A 16,307-nucleotide genomic window follows, 5' to 3' on the forward strand; every position below is an offset into this window, starting at 1 on the left:
CACACTTTAGCAGTGTGGAGTTATTTTGGAGGTTTTATCTTATCGCACACCACGTGCACTTTGTTAATCTGTGAATTACTCCACCTGTCTCTGTAAGTCAACAACATTCAGGCCTTTAAAGGACTGCTAGGATTTTCTCTTCATGTGTTTGTGTCCTAAATGTTTATACAGCTACACCGTCTTATTTTTCAAACTTAAAAGGGTAAAATACACATTTGTAAGACCATCGAAATAACAGGTTCTGTATTGTGACATTTCATACTGACCTCATCCTGACATCATCAGGATTTCAGTTTCCACAGGGGAGCAGAGAAGGTGTTATAACATTACTAAACATATATATATACATATATATATATATATATATATATATATATATATATATATACATATACAATATTTACCATTAACTCTCTGGAAGAGGGGGATATTGTGTATATAAGCCTCTCAAAAGGTGTTCACTGCTTTCTGGATAGCCATGGAGAAACTGAAGGTTTTGTTGGCTCATGTCTTCTCCCTGGGAACAGCCAGAGCAGCAACTGTACATCTACAAAGTCTACAAACGTTTATCATTTACAAATATGTGAATCAAATCAAAGTTACATGAAGTCACTCTGCACACCTCAAATCAAAAGCAAACTATAAAAATAGAATGATTTGTCACTGTGAAGATGTGATACTAATTAAAGTGCTTTTGTGCTCAGTGTAATGAGTTTTATTAGTTAACACCATGTAAAATTATCAGGTGGAAATATAACAGCTGCTCAAACATTTATGTTTGGTATAACTTGTAAGAATTTTACATAACGTTATGCATATACATCAGTGGGAAAATGGGCTGAGTGAGCAGTTTACATCTAGTTCACCCTTCATTTTTTTTAAATGTAATTTTCTTTGACATTTATTTCCAAAAATGAGCCCCGCTGTTGTTTCATCCTACTACTGAAGGTGAACTCTCTTCTCTGACTGTGTCTCTAGCTGGGTGTGGTGCAGACAGAAGGTGGCAGCGTTCAGGGAAAAAATATTCCCCTCGGTCATTTCCATTTTAGGGATGTTTTCAAAGGAATACCCTTTGCTGACAAACCAGGAACCTCTGAGAAGTGTCATCAAACCTCCCAGTGATTATTTGGTTTCACAGGGGAGGCTTTATGGTTGGTGGCCCCCTTTGCTGAGTGATACGCTTTTACTTTCAATAAGACATACATCATGTTAATAAGAGTATACAACAAACTTCCGGAGTGAAAAAACATTGTGAGAATCTTACACAAGAGTCTGGTTTATTAAAAAGAAATGGATCTTTATTATGTGTGATAAGCCTGTATCGGCCACTGGTTTTTGTTTGAGCTTGAATAATTATTCTTGTACTTGTGCAATGAAAGTGCTCCTGAGTTCCAATAACAGGATACAAACCATCACTACATTAAGTCACTGACTTTATAAACCATTACTGATAAATAACCAACAGAGGGAGCCTGCAAAACATGAGTCAGCTCTGCTAGGCTTCCAGTTTCCAGGTTGTTATTGAGGCCTGATGTTGTATGAATGAAATGAAACAAATGAACCACTGAATGTGAAGGAGACAGGGAACTGTGGAACCTGACACACACACATGCAGACTTAATGACATTATCATCCATAGACCATATACTGTGCTGACACAGATCTATATTTTTCTGTGTGCATCTTGGTGTGGGTCTGTTTTCTGTGCTTTGGCACCTTAAACACTTTGTATTTTAGTGTGTTGATAAGCAGAGCAGTCAGAGGTCTGGGTGTGTCTCCAAGGTGTCCAACTTTGTCCTTCCTGAACAACACATCGTGACCCTCTGTGAACTCATCCATTCATTTGTCACTGCAGCCTGCAGGGAGACAGGGACACCGGGAGCATGTCCCCCGGCCTGGCAGCTGCCTGCGTCGGTCTGAGCCTGGGCGCAGGCCTGATCCTGCCGGACTCTCCGCTGTGGGGCGAAAGCGGGCCGATCGGGTCTCCGGGCCGGGCCGCTGTCTGCATCCTGGCCGGGGTGGGCCTCCTCGCCGCGGGCTGGCTCTACAGCCTGCTCTTCTGTCCCCTGGAGCTGCTCCGGGGGCTCGATGTGGGATACATCGCCGAGGACGGCCGCTCCAGAGCGCAGGCCGCAAACGACGTCCGCCGCAGGAGGAAGACCGGAGAGCTGCCGCCGGTTTATCCGAACGGCTGGTACCGACTGCTGGACTCACACCTGCTGCACCGGGGACAGGTCCAACACGTCTCTGCCCTAGGTATGATCCAAGATGATGTCTCAAACTCACTCAAGAAAAAAATTAATCCGAAAGCAATTTGAGCTGAGTTAGGTCATAAACTTTCCCTCAGCAGATACTGCATCTTGGCAAATGACAAGTCTCAGGTCAGCAGTCAGGGGACTGACACTGGCAGATGTAAGCTACCACACATTATTGTGCTGGCCTCACCACAGTATAGTGGTATATAGTGGTATATAGTTTGGTTTTAGCAGGCTGCCACCCCCCACGAGATAAAGGCTTTGACTGGTAAAAGTGAGGAACTATTGTGTGAATCTCCAACATTTGGTGCCTTCACTTAAATTCTCTAAATGCTAAATGTTGTTATTGTGGGTTTGTTTGTTTGTTTGTTTGTTTGTTTTTAGATGAAAGAGGACAGGCTTTGTTATAAAAAAAAAAATCAATTCACTGTTAATGTTTCACCCTAAGGTCAGGATCACATCAAGATACAAACAGGCAGTGTTTAATCAATAGCTAAATGTCACTGAGCAAGATGAATTACATTTCAAAACATTGACTTTAAGTAAGAAAGAATAAATGTGTTCAACTTCAAACTAGTTTACATCAATAATCTTTAAAAACATGAATTATCTGGAGCTTCATTAGGAGCTGTGATTGTTATCACTGTGGTAACATTCCCACCTCCTGCAATGTAGGGAAACGGCCAATGCATTGATTGACTCAACTGTAGTGATCATTGATCAATAGCAACGCAAAACATTTGTCAATGTTAGGAGGATTACTCCGTACTCAGTCCCACATCAATGTGAGCTGAATGGACTGTGGAAAATTACTGATCGGAAACTTCAGGCAGAAAATTCAGCAGAGTGACGAATGACAAAAATGATGCTCGATGATTCACCTGTGTTTATTCACGTTGGGTCATTGAGTAACCTGGTCTCTGTTGTCTCTGAGTGTCGTGAAGCTACAATGCCAAGGGAGACACGCTTATTTGACATAGATTTTGGTGCACATTTCAAACACAAAAATCTGCTCTCTTTTCAAGAGTAGTTTACACGCTCAGGTGCTTAGTGATGGTTTCTGCTAGAACAAAGCCTCATTGTTTCTGGTCAAACATGCCTGTAACCGCTTGTTTGAATTAAAGGTCTTGGAATTGGATGTCGTGGTTACCGGTCATATAATCATTATCAGCACTGTCACCACACAGCAAGAAGTTTCTGGCTTTGAGCCTGGAATGCCTGCTCCTGCGTGGGTCTCCTCCTAAGACATGGAGGTTAGGTGTAAATGTGAGCATCTCTCTTAGTGACTGTATGTCAGCCCCATTACAATCTGGTGACCTTTCCTGCATGCTTCCTCTCACCCAATGAACTGAGATTGACACCACACAATAAAGAACAGTTATTATTGATAGTAAAGTCACAACTAACACTTATCTCACTATTAATATGCAGTTTTTTCCCCCTGAATGTAATTATTTTGACAAGCAAAGGGTGGAGAATTGTAAAAGAAAAAACAAAAAAAAAATTTTTGGTCATTTTATGATTATTCTTGTCTTAGGAGCAGTATTTGATCTCATGGGGATCCGTCCTGCACCACGCTTCTCTGTGATCAATAATATGACTCCCCATCACTCAGGTTTTAAGCTCTAAATATTTACATCTCCATGATGCATGATATGTGTACGCAGCTAAACATTATTTAGGTGCATTTACAGTGCAACATATGATTCATTTAAATTAACCAAGTTATTCACGCGCTGAAACAAGGTGGAACTGTTTGATCCCCTCACAGAGTTGTTTGAGTTTGAGTTCAAAAAGGATTCAAAGAGTGAGCGGGGCTTTTCATGTTTGTGTCACATCACCGGGCAGACAGCACGTGAAAGCAGCCTGAGTATGGTTAAAACCAATCATCTTTTTTTTACCACTTCATCCACTGCAGTTTCAACTATCTGACTGTTGTATTCTGTAAATACAGTAATACATGTGAAAAATTCTCATCATCGATTGATGATTGATCAACAATTTTTTTTTTTTTTTTTTTTAGCTTTTTTCATTGAAACCTAGTAATAAAGAAGGAAATTATTAACTTTTCATCAAAACTTGTCAGATCATTTTTTCGAATCCTGGTTAATGGCAGAAATGAAAAGATTCAGCCAATATTTGTCAGCATTTAACTACGTATATCCAGAGTTATCCATTTTGTTACACAAATGCAGTGTGCTCAGTTGTCACAGAGACTTCTCTGCTAACAGGATAAAATCATAGTCTATGGAAACAGACCTGTTTCCATGACAACCTCAATCCAAAAAGAAGGACAATGTGAAGTGGCTGAAAGCTCCAGGTTTACTACCAACTGGATTTAGAGTTGGAATTAGTCTTTTTTTTTTTGTCAACTTAATTTCTATGACCATGAATAAACAGGAATTGCAAATTATTGTTTGCATGTAATTACGGCTTATTATCACACGTTGAGGGTTAGGGTTGCTCTACATTGTGGATATTTTACAGGCAGCCTCAATGTATCAGTTTATTAAAACTCCCACAGACTGAGGCTGTGAAGAAGATCAGGGTCTGCCAAAGTGGGGATGGGACATTGCCAGAACACCACCAGGACGTGTTTGCAGGATGTGTAAAATATGAAATGAAGTACAATCTGGACTCTGCCCATGATGTATAGTATCTGTATAGCCTCCTCCTTTCTCAGTCTCAGCACAGATTCTCCTTTCAGCCCTGCATTACCACCTTAAATCATGCTAACCGAAATCAGAACTTGGCTGCCTCCAGGATTTGCATCTTGCTGTGAATAATTGCAGTGTCTCCTTCCTAGTGGTTCTCCATGCTCATCCATGTACATCATATATTAATTTTCGGCAAGTCTCTCTTATCCCCTGTGCTCTTTTGCAGAGTGATTCAGCTCCCCACACACATGGGATGACAGGATGTTGCTGTGTCACACCTCTTATGGATAAGATTCGTTTTGTATTTCCCAGAAATGTATTGAGGAGTCCCCTGACAGGGGACCGCAACAGCTGGTTCAGCAGTTACTCTTAACCACTGTCGTCCATCCAAGTGCTAATCTGGGAGCAATCTGAGCAGTGTAGGTCAGCCATGAATCAAACCAAAGACAGTAGATACAGTAAATTGAGATCTCTAGATTTGGTGGTTTGAAAAGTACTAAGTGCAGGTTGCACACACACACACACACACACACACACATCATACAAATATATTTAGTAGTCTGCTGTTGTTTTAATCGAATTCTTTACACCCCGGACAGATTGCAGGTCTATCACAGGGATATTGTTGTAATCTATACCTGTAATCTTCTCTGAGTAGACAAGGTGTTACCCTCCAAAGCAGTGACTTCAAGCATGCTGCTTATCCCCTGCAAAGCAGACAGTGAGATGAGGCTGGTTAAAGCAAAAATAATCATTCAACGCTGTCTATATCTGTAAAGCAAGTGTTAACCCTTCGTGACATCATTCATTGGCTTGTGAGCTGCTGCTTTCAAGCCTCCAGTGTGTAATGTAGCTATCACCATCTTTTGAAACAAGAAGAACCCATATTTTGAAGACGGTGTAGCTGAGGAGGAGTGATGGGTGGCTCTTGCACACTCCATCAATAAGACAGTAGCCATGTCCTCATTCATCTCATCTTCTGCTTTATGGTCCATTTCCTCTAAATTGGACCTGTAGCTGTGACCACAAACTACATACAATCTGATTTTTTTTTTTTTTTAAACAACCCGTAGAGATTCAACCCGTGGAATGTAGGTTTAAGACTTTTCAGCAGTGTATGTCCACTTGAAACAAAGAGAGACACTGTGGTACATACTGCAGCACTGAACACATACAACACCCCTGATTCTGATTCCACCCACTTTCACTGTTTGTAATTTACAAACAAAAACTGTCATTTGTGTCAAAATCTCATAAAACATCTACCAGTAGAAGCCTGAACGATTAACAGAACAACAGTTTTTTAACCATTAATGCCAAAACACACATTAGAGACAATGCAATGTGGCACAATGGTAACACTCTAATCGGTGGTTTATCCATGATTAGCAAGTACACACTTTGCTTGTTTGTCAAAGTCTCTCTTCCTGATTTACTAAACAGCTATAAATAGGAGAACATGTACTAACAGATATACTGTATATGTGGTCGCTTCATGTGCCTTCTTTTTAAGAAACTGTGTTTGTGGCAGATGTGTCAGTGGAGTTGCAGCCTTATGGTTAAAGCCTGCCTCTGATGTAATTTAATGTCCTAGGTGAGCAGCTGGCAGTGTTTCGGGGCCATGATGGAAAGGCCTATGTACTGGATGCCTACTGTCCTCACCTGGGTGCCAACCTGGCTGTCGGAGGACGGGTGATCGGAAGCTGCATCGAGTGTCCATTTCATGGATGGCAGTTCTCTGGGGACGACGGCAAGTGTGTGAGAATCCCCTATGCAAAAAAAGGTTTGAACTCGAAGTGATGCTTTTGTCAATTTAGAACTAAAAAAAAAAAAAAAAACTCTTCAAAACTTTCATTATCCAACGACTTTGAATTGGAAAAACGGGTCTGAATAGGAATAAAAGGGTTAACATCAAGAGAAAAACATGAACGGCGGATTCATGCATGATATGAATATTGCGTGATATGAAAGCAATCTTAAATAAATAAAGATTGATAACCTAGTTTCCTGGGAGGGCTTGTGATGACTACAGACATGCATTGAAAAAATAAACTGTTCAGCTGCAAGATTTAAAGTGCATCAATCACATTAAAAGCTGACACTCCTTGTTATTGACACTGTGGGGACAAATGCAGACAAAAAAACGAAGAAAAGAATGATCCAAAATGGAAAGTGGGTAGTGTAAATATGTAACCCAATAAATGTAACAATTTAATGGTTACAAGTGAATAGTGGATTGTGAAGATTAAATTTAGCATTTCTGTGTGCACACCCTTACCACAGAGAGTGTCATTTGTCCTTCAGTGCCAGAATTTGCCAAGGTGCGCTCCTGGCCCAGCTGTGAGGTCAACCGCCAGATCCTGGTTTGGTTTCACTGTGATGGAGAGGAGCCTCAGTGGACCGTGCCTGAGCAGCAGGAGATCACAAAGGGACAGTGGGTCTATCGAGGGAGAACTGAACATTTTATCAACGCTCACATACAGGTGTGTGTGTGTGTGAGTTCACTGGTTAAATGTATGATATGCACATCTGCATAACAAGAGTGATGTTAACATACCACCTATTGTATTATATCATGTATAGATCCTCTGAATATAAGAGGTTTTATATTTATTTATTACTTTATATGTATTTATATATCCAAGCTTTTGAAAACAGAAATGTTAACAGCTAATGAAAAAAAATTGAAATTGTATATATATATGAGAAAGTGGTTTCAGACTTCTGGCCTCCTTTTTTAATAGTGAAGTATCAACATATACTAACTTCATTTGGGATATATTTTCATGCAATATTTATCTACAATATAAATACATTATATTGTAATATAAGTATATAGTTATAGATATAGATTTGTAATGCTTAGACATTAATATTTAAAAAAAATCTCGAACAAGGTTCTTATATAACTCTTAGGTAAGCTATAAAAAAAATAGCATAAATAAATTTTCTTATCAAATTTGCATATGGGGTTTTTCATTTTGTCACACGTCTTGACATCTATACAAATGTTCCCCCTCACTGCCTTCACTCCACTTTTTGTAGCTGGTCATGAATTCAGGCAGTGTAGATGGTTTTAACAGAAGTCTTTGTGTGTCTCACGGTTGTCTCTACAGGAGATACCTGAAAATGCAGCAGATATCGCTCACCTCGCTCACCTTCACACCCCGGGCATCGTCAGTGGCGTAGATCTACGCTACACCAACAGTAAAATCTGGGAATTTGTGCGACATGACTGGAAAGTAAGAGGACTGAAGTGTTGACCTTAAAGGCATTTTATAGATGATAGATTGATAGATTATCTATTTATTTTGGGAGGATGAAGTCAATTCAACACTGCATATTTCTCTCTGATACGGACCTATGTGTGGGGTTTGTTAAAGGTTCAATGGGAACCAGAGTCCGAGCCCAACAGGCATTGCTCTCAGATGCTGGTGAAACACTCCCTGACTCTGTTTGGACTCCATTGGCATCTGCTGGATGTTGACGTTGTAGCCAGACAGGTACGTATAATTCAAAGTAGATATGTAGGCTATGCTACTTTCCCTATACTGTAAATTATATCGATGGAATAATCAATAATTCACTTTGAAATAAAAAGGTCTGGCAGCTGGATGCCTGCTAGTGAGTAGTGTAACTTAACATGGTAGGGATTTACAATAATTAGAATTTATTATAATTATAGTTATAGAATTAATTACAGCATTAGAATCAGTACAGTGGTTACACCTAAAATAATGTCGGCTGAAATTTTCTTTTGTGTCTGATGGTTGCTTGTGTCATTGTGATGAATAACTGTTTGTTTGAGGCTCAGGTCGGCCCAGGAATGGTGTTTCTGCTGTTTGACCACAGCTATCTGGGCCGAGGTGTGATCCTGCACTGTGTGACTCCCGTGGAGCCGCTGCTGCAATGTGTCTCTCACGCCATCTTCTATCAGTCTAACATCCTGCCTCTGGTGCCCAAGTTCATCCTCAAAGCAGAGTGCATTCAGGTGCAGTACGCCAGCTTCTCCTAATAGTCACCCATCTACAGATCTGTGCAGAAGCCCTGAGAACCAAATTTAAAGGGCAAGGGGTTTTTCCCCCCCATGATTTTTCAAGACGAGCTATAAGAAACAGTGAGGAAAGAAAATTAAAACATTGAAGAATGCTTTTTTCTCCAAAGACCTGTTCCACAAGCAGCACAGCAGCATAGTGGTTAATGCTGTTGCCCCACAACTAGAAGGTCGTGGGTTTGATTCCCAGCCTGTGTGAAGTTTACATGTTTTCACTGATCCACCTCCCAAAAAACATCATGTTTGGGTTAACTGGTGACTCTAAATTGTCTGTAGGTCTCAGTGTGAGTGCTTGTTGGCCTCTGTCTGTCTCTGTGTGTTGGCCCTCACTAGGGTGTATTCCACCCTCACCCAGAGGGAGCTGGGATTGGCTCCAGCACCCCATGACCCGGAAACAGATAAGCAGTAGCTCTTTTAGCTCTTAGTATTGTTTTGGCAGCACATTTCCTCTCCGTCTCAGTAGTCTCAGTCCTCCCATCATCCTATGTTTCCAGTAGTTGCTGTCTGTTACTGAACACATTTCTGACCTTACAAAGCAGCATTAGGCTGTCTCTAATGCGATGGGGTCATTGTGTTTATTTGTGTCCAAATTTGTCTTTGGTTTAATTCTTTCTCCACGTTGCCACTAGAAATAATACCAAACAGTCACTGAAAAGGTGTAAATAGTACTCATTAAACTTGATAATTAGCAGTGAAGAAAAGCGACAGTAAAAAGGTGGCTCATAGGAAATCATTTTTGTGAATGGTAACCTAAAATGAAGTATCACGGTGCTCCACCATGCATCTGAGACGATGTTGGTAGGAACAAGATAAGGCATTCTATTAAATACAAAAAGATTATTTTACATCATTTATTTTCAACTAATTACTGTCTTTTTCTTTCTCTATCTGGTTTGAACACAAAGAGCCAGAGGAAGGCTTAGGATGAGAATTAGAGTCTGAGTCTGGGCTAAAATGTCAAATCTCTGCAGTGATTGCATGACATTTGATCAGCACAACGTCACACAGAAACCCCTGCTGATGAATTATAATACATTTTGTACAGCTGCACACTCTGCTGGATTATTAAGTGGAGAGCAGAGGTGGTGGGGAGTGCAGAACAAACTGAGAATATGTTGTGCTCATTAGTGCATCCTCTCCTGTTTTCCTTTTGTGCTTAGTTTGAGCGGGATGTAATGATCTGGAACAATAAGAAGTACCTCACCAAGCCTCTTCTGGTGAAGGAAGATTCAGCCATCCAGAAGCACAGGCGGTGGTTCAGTCAGTTCTACAGTGAGAACAGCCCGCAGCTGCGATATCAGTGCGACTCTTTAGACTTTTGACCTCCATGGACCTCAGAGATCAGCAGAGAAGATGGCTGACATGGGTTGACACTGATCAGATCACCAGAAAATCTCCTTGTTTAAACAATGCAACATTAATCAAATTTTCTTTTAGAAGCTGACTGAAAGAAGAAAAAGCAATTCACAAATTGGGGATCATTTCAAGTAAATTGACATTTCTACTATTCATCTAGCCTCTTTTAGCAGTTACAGACTTGTATGTGACGTTTTCCTGTTTGGAGTTCATATCAACCACCTGTGACTTGGTTTGAATTAGGTTCAGTATCTCTTAGTTTGACTTTATCTCCACTTTATTCTGCGTTAATATTTAATCTTCAAAATGGTGGCATTAAGTCTTGGTGTAATCAAGCCAGGTTCTGCCTCCACCACAGGTGTAATGGCAGGTATGTTTGTTTTCTGATGGATATCTGAGTTTACAATACAGCCACCAAATAGAGGCCTGTTGTGATGAAGAATGATGACGTACAGCACCACCTCACCACTGCCTTTTAATACTTGAAACCAGTTAGATGTTTGATTCAAAATAAAAGATTAAGAGAATAATCCTGTGGTGTGTTGTGCTGCTTTAGATCAGTACCACAGTATGAGGTGGAGGATTGGAGGTAGGTAACAACTACATGTCTATTATCGACCACAGCAAGGAGCAAAATCATTGTTTAATTTGGGAAAATACAGTATTTTTGCAAGCGTGAGATAGCTAAATTGTTGCCAGTCTCACATCTGTGTTTTAAATACAATTTTTAAACCAGAATGTGATTAAATGAGCATTGCACAATGGCTGAAAACATCAAAACTGGCCTTGTTAAAGTGAAGAACATGTCTACCAACCTTCACTACCTACCATCACCTATACCTCTCTGAGAGTTGAGGTTAGGGGACACTTTGTATGTCCTGCTGTAATGGCTTATTCTATACTATCACACATGTAAAGAAATTGATGCTAGATCTGAATCTGGTAGGTCCCAAAATCACAATCTTTATTTTTCTGATTTCTGTTCAAATCAGACTAACAAAAATTTGAGTAGCTGTAGTTTTGTAGTATGTAGTTAATGTAATGTAGTTTTCATTCTGTCAACTTAGCTGTTCGTAGTCTTTATGCTAAGATAGGCTAACTACATATTGACTGTGCAATTGCTCACGGGCATTATGCAGATCTTCTGATGTGAAAAGAGACACACACATTAGAATAATTCCCAACAGGGACTCTTGTTCTCCTCTCCTATTGGCCTTGGAAAAAAAAAGTCACAGCTGTCAATGGTATCCCACGTGCGGAACGGAACCTTCCTGCACTGGCGCAGCATTTCCGACCGGAGACTTAAGCTGCACGGCGCGCAGTTTAAATGTCGGTTAAGTGTCGCGCGCAGTTTCACCAAGAGGAAGAAGATTTGAGCGGCTGTTTCAAGCACACGCTGACTTTTTTAACGTGAAGCAGCAAGTGGCTACAGGTAAGCTGTTATATCAAAGAGGAGATTGCATTTCAACACTTAAGAACTTCGATGATTTTGTAAATCGTTTTGCTGCAAACCACGATAATCGCAGAATACGGTTGTAAGTTTGTGGGACAAATGAAAATGAGTCCAATATTCTCATAATAGTTTTTGCGGTGTTTCCAATTTGTAAATTTGTGTAGTATAAGCATATAGTGCATTATTTTCAACTTTATATTCAGGCAATAGTGATTTCTATGCCACCCCCTAATTATTACGGACTCCATCTTGGCCACCCCACTGAATATTTTCTGGCTCCGCCACTGCATGGAAGAGGATTGACTTCTAGGATTGTATTTCATGTTTGGTTTCCTGTCTTTGCTCAGATTTGCTCTGAAGGGTTAATACATTTTGCATGTCCGGCTGTAACAGCATATTATACATTCACTGAAATAGTTTCTGATTTTATCATTTACATCTCATAATTTATACAGTGTTGCTCTTAATAATTTGTTAGAACTGTCTTTTCCTTTTACATCTCTTACTCATCTGCATGCAAGACAGAAATATCCACTTTGAACATTGTATTTCTTTTTATTTACTTTATCCTGATGCATATTATGGGTTGGTTCCTGATTTAATCACTGATAACTACAATGCTGTGAGGCCTTCTTAAATACTACTGTATTCTCCAACTAATGAGTTTCAGTTCATGTGGAACTGTTTGGCACTGCGTTTTAACTTTCCTTAAATTATCCGGTGATTGCAGAAGATAGAGGACACATTTCAAAGAAAGTAACTAGAGATGATAGAAAGCACAGCTCTTCTTATGAATACCAGACATGCTCCTCTCTTTGTTTCCCTCGTGATGTGAAAATTCCTTTCCGTAATGGACGGATCTTCAAAGTAATGTTTATTGAAATGTGCAGAATAAATCTGCCCCACTCTAATGTGTTTGCTCATGCATTTCTGAACTGGCAAAAGCTTTCCATTGCGCTGAATAAGTTAGTGTGTTAAATTGAGAGTAACAGTGAAACGTTGACTGTTTTACTTGGCCTGTGGCACTTCTCTGAGGCTCCTGTTATTGCTTAACACTTCTTCTTCTCTGTGACTGTACTTATCTTATCTGGGTCTACAGTGGGAGAGGCATGCATTGCCTTTGTTATACTAAAGTATTACCTCAACTATTGAATCACATGAGTTTTGTGCAGTACGCTAGCAGGTTTGCCGTAATAAGGACTGAGCTTGTGTTAGGGCTGTACTACTTGTTTGAAGCAGACAGAAAAAAAGGAAGAACACTTTTGTTTTGAAGGATGGCTGAAAGGGAAAGCAAGGAAGGAATTGTTATGCTGGAAGAAAAGTATCTAGGAACCACAGAGGAGACCCATGTCAGAATTTTCTACGCAACAAGGGGAGTGAAAAAGCAAGACAATGAGAGTGACTCTGTCATGCAGCCGCTGCTCCAGGACAAATATCAGGAACACCGTGATGAAACTCACAAAGCAGACATGCAAATGACAACAGATGGTCCCGTCCGAAAGACATCTGTTCCACAAGAGCTGGAGTGGGCTGGCAGGGATCAGCCTGGCTGCAGTGGAAGTGTCAAGAGTGTGTGCGGCAGCAGCAGCAGTCGGCATGAGTGCCCCATCTGCAGCGAGCTGTTGGACTCGCACGGAGATCAGCACCTCACCTTGCTCCACTGCAACCACACTCTGTGCCACAACTGCATAGCTGGCATCATGAGGCAGGCCAAGGACCCAGGTCGACTGCAGTGCCCCTTCTGTCGACAGACCACTCCCTACCTACAGTGGGAGATCAGGAGACTGCAGGAGGAGTCTTACTGTAACGGTAACCACGAGCCAGCTCCGGCCCTCATCATCAGTCCTGACCCTGAACTTCAGGCTGTCCCTGCACCTCCAGAGTGCTGCTTTGCTCTGGAGAGGCAACTGGAGGTGCTCACACTCAGAAACATATGCAGATGCTGTGTTTACCCATCCTGCCTCGTCAGAGGACTGAGACTGATGCGACTGCACACCCTCTGCTTCTCCATCGTTGCACTGCTGCTGCTCTTCTTGGTACTACTGGGCTTTTTCCTGTACATGGCTCTTCCTGCCATAACACAGTCCACACTTTTTTAGTGATGGATGAACTCATTTGAGGGATTTCAGTCGTCTGACTCATTGCTATTGAATAAGATGCTTAATGTTAACGTTCATTTTACCTTTGGGTTTTTGTTTGTTTGTTTTTTTTTTGGGGGGGGAGGACTACAAACAGTTTTAACTGACCTATAAGCAGTGTGATTTGCTGGTGCATATTTTAGTTCTTAAAATTTGGGATACAGTCGATTATACAACATTTCTAATATGTCTGTGAAATTGAAAGGATCCCTCTGTCAGCAGTGTGCCAACCTCTGCCTTTTGTCTTTTTTCAAGTTTCTTCTAACTTTACAGGACTTGGTGCGTCAGATAATGGAGGTCTGACTTTGGGTGAAAACTCCTCATATCTTTCTGGGTCTTCTATTGACCTACTTCTCATCAGAACAGCTTGGATGCTTTCTGCTGTTACTGCTGCATATTCTTAGCAACACAAACCCAGCTTGATATCCTTTCATGCCAAACATGAAGGAGACTCAGCCCTACAATTTAATCCTCTATATCCATGTTCATTCAAGGACAGAAAGAGGGACTGGAAGCTGTGATGAAAGCTGAATTTGAGCCTCCTTTTAAACTTGTTTGTTCCTCTCATTTAGTTAATTATGCATCTGTACTTATATTTGATGATGTGCAGAATACATCTTTTTACAATTCATTCAGGTTCATCACTCAGAATGCTTTTCTGTTTGGAATGCAGTAATAATAAAGTTTAATAAAGCGGGACTCATGACTCATCTATTAAAAATAGGCCATGAGGTCTTCACCGCAGTGTAAGCTCCCTGCTCAGCACCAAGTAACCATAACCCATCTGCCACCTGAGAAAAGAATATTTTGGGTCTATAGCCAGTTGTCTTTTTTATCTCTGGAAAGAAAAATCTCTCATCACCAAAAAAGAGGACAGAAACACCACACCAAATTAATTATTGTGTGTACCCCAACAACAAAGGTCATTTTCACTGTTTCTGATAGTAAAAGTTGGATTGATTGATTTTTTTTTTCTTTATATATATATATATATATATATATATTAGCTGCTCAGCATCATTGGTTTACTTCCTGGGCCTTTAAATTGTCTCTGTCTGTTTTCCAAAGATTAAATCTGTCATGCATAAAGAAAAGTACCTTTACTCATCTAAATCTAAATGATTCTCTCCTGACTTGAATCAGGGTTCGCTGATATATATTGGAAAAAATTATCCATTTTGATTAGGCCTGCAGCATCCCACTAGGCTTTGCAGGATATTGGGAGTAAAATCCAGCAAATTCTTTGTGTTCTCACAGTATGAATTCTGCAGCTCAACGTTGGGACACGCAAGCAAGTGAACACTGAAGGAGGGGCTTCAGCATCTATAATTTATGCAAGGACTTCACGCTACATGAGAAACTCATCAGCTAGGCAGTCATCCATCTGCAGATGACTTATCGAGGCAATCCATTTCCAAGACCTACTCAGCTCTGTTCATGTCAAAGCAGTGACAGAGCATGGCCTGTTCAGCTCCCTGCTTAGATCAGAAAATGAGCTCCATGTCACGGACATCCAACAACTATAGACAAAAATCGGATATGAAAAGCTGCTCAATCGCTGCATTAAAGTGACCGTCTGACATTGTTTATGTTAACCCCCTTTACACTGTTCCTCACGCGTACGTATAAGTCTGTGCAAATGTAGTCTGGAAACCATTCTCGTGTGAAGCAGAAAGCAACACGGTGAGGTGGAGAAACACAGTTTGCCAACAAATGCCTTGCTGTCATGCTAAGTATTAAAGTATGTAGGGGTTCGTGTTTAACAGGCTCTGTTCTTTTACCCCAGTGCATTCACTCTGAATTTCTTTCAAGCCACAGCCTTACTGACCATTTCTAATAATAAAAGAAAAAATGACATGACTGTCTTACATAAAAGCGTTATTTCAAGTTATCATTGGGAAATGACCACAGATTTTCATTTTGATGCTGAAAATGTACATTTCATCACCTCCCCATCATTAGAGGAAAAAAAGGGTTTAAGTCTCCACTGTACACTGGTACAAATCACATTTCAGCAAAATACATAAAATATGTATTAAGTTGAAACTGAAAAAATAAACTAGTGGGGGATTGGATAAGTAAAGTACAGATATTTTTTCAACAGATTAATTTTAGGTTAAGATTTCTTATTCCACTCAATTTTAAATATTTAACTAATGCAAGTACAATCTAATCGATAGGGTGAATTGATTTAAATGTGAACTTTCACAATTAGACCTACATTTAACATTAAATCCCTGAATTTATATATCTCTTACCATCCCTTAAATATTTTTAACGATGAATAGTGTTAAGATAATAAGGCGTATTGTTATTAACCTAAACAATAATGGTTTTGAAGCACACTCTCCTGCCCTGCAAAGGATTGTGTGGGTAATGTATGACTGTGTTTCC

The 16,307-nt window shown here is 40.3% G+C and overlaps 1 protein-coding gene across 1 annotated transcript; it reads left to right on the plus strand.

Annotated features, from left to right (window-relative positions):
• The first annotated feature begins 1,883 nt into the window (after positions 1–1,883).
• LOC115052358 (cholesterol 7-desaturase) lies at positions 1,884–10,288 on the plus strand. Its single transcript, XM_029516427.1, has 7 exons — positions 1,884–2,256; positions 6,507–6,695; positions 7,217–7,395; positions 8,029–8,154; positions 8,296–8,415; positions 8,727–8,903; positions 10,127–10,288. Exons 1-7 carry the CDS (start codon positions 1,884–1,886, stop codon positions 10,286–10,288), a joined length of 1,326 nt encoding a protein of 441 aa, XP_029372287.1.
• The last annotated feature ends 6,019 nt before the right edge of the window (positions 10,289–16,307 follow it).

This window comes from Echeneis naucrates, chromosome 12, assembly GCF_900963305.1.
Source record: "Echeneis naucrates chromosome 12, fEcheNa1.1, whole genome shotgun sequence".
NCBI classification, from domain to species: Eukaryota; Metazoa; Chordata; class Actinopteri; order Carangiformes; family Echeneidae; genus Echeneis; species Echeneis naucrates.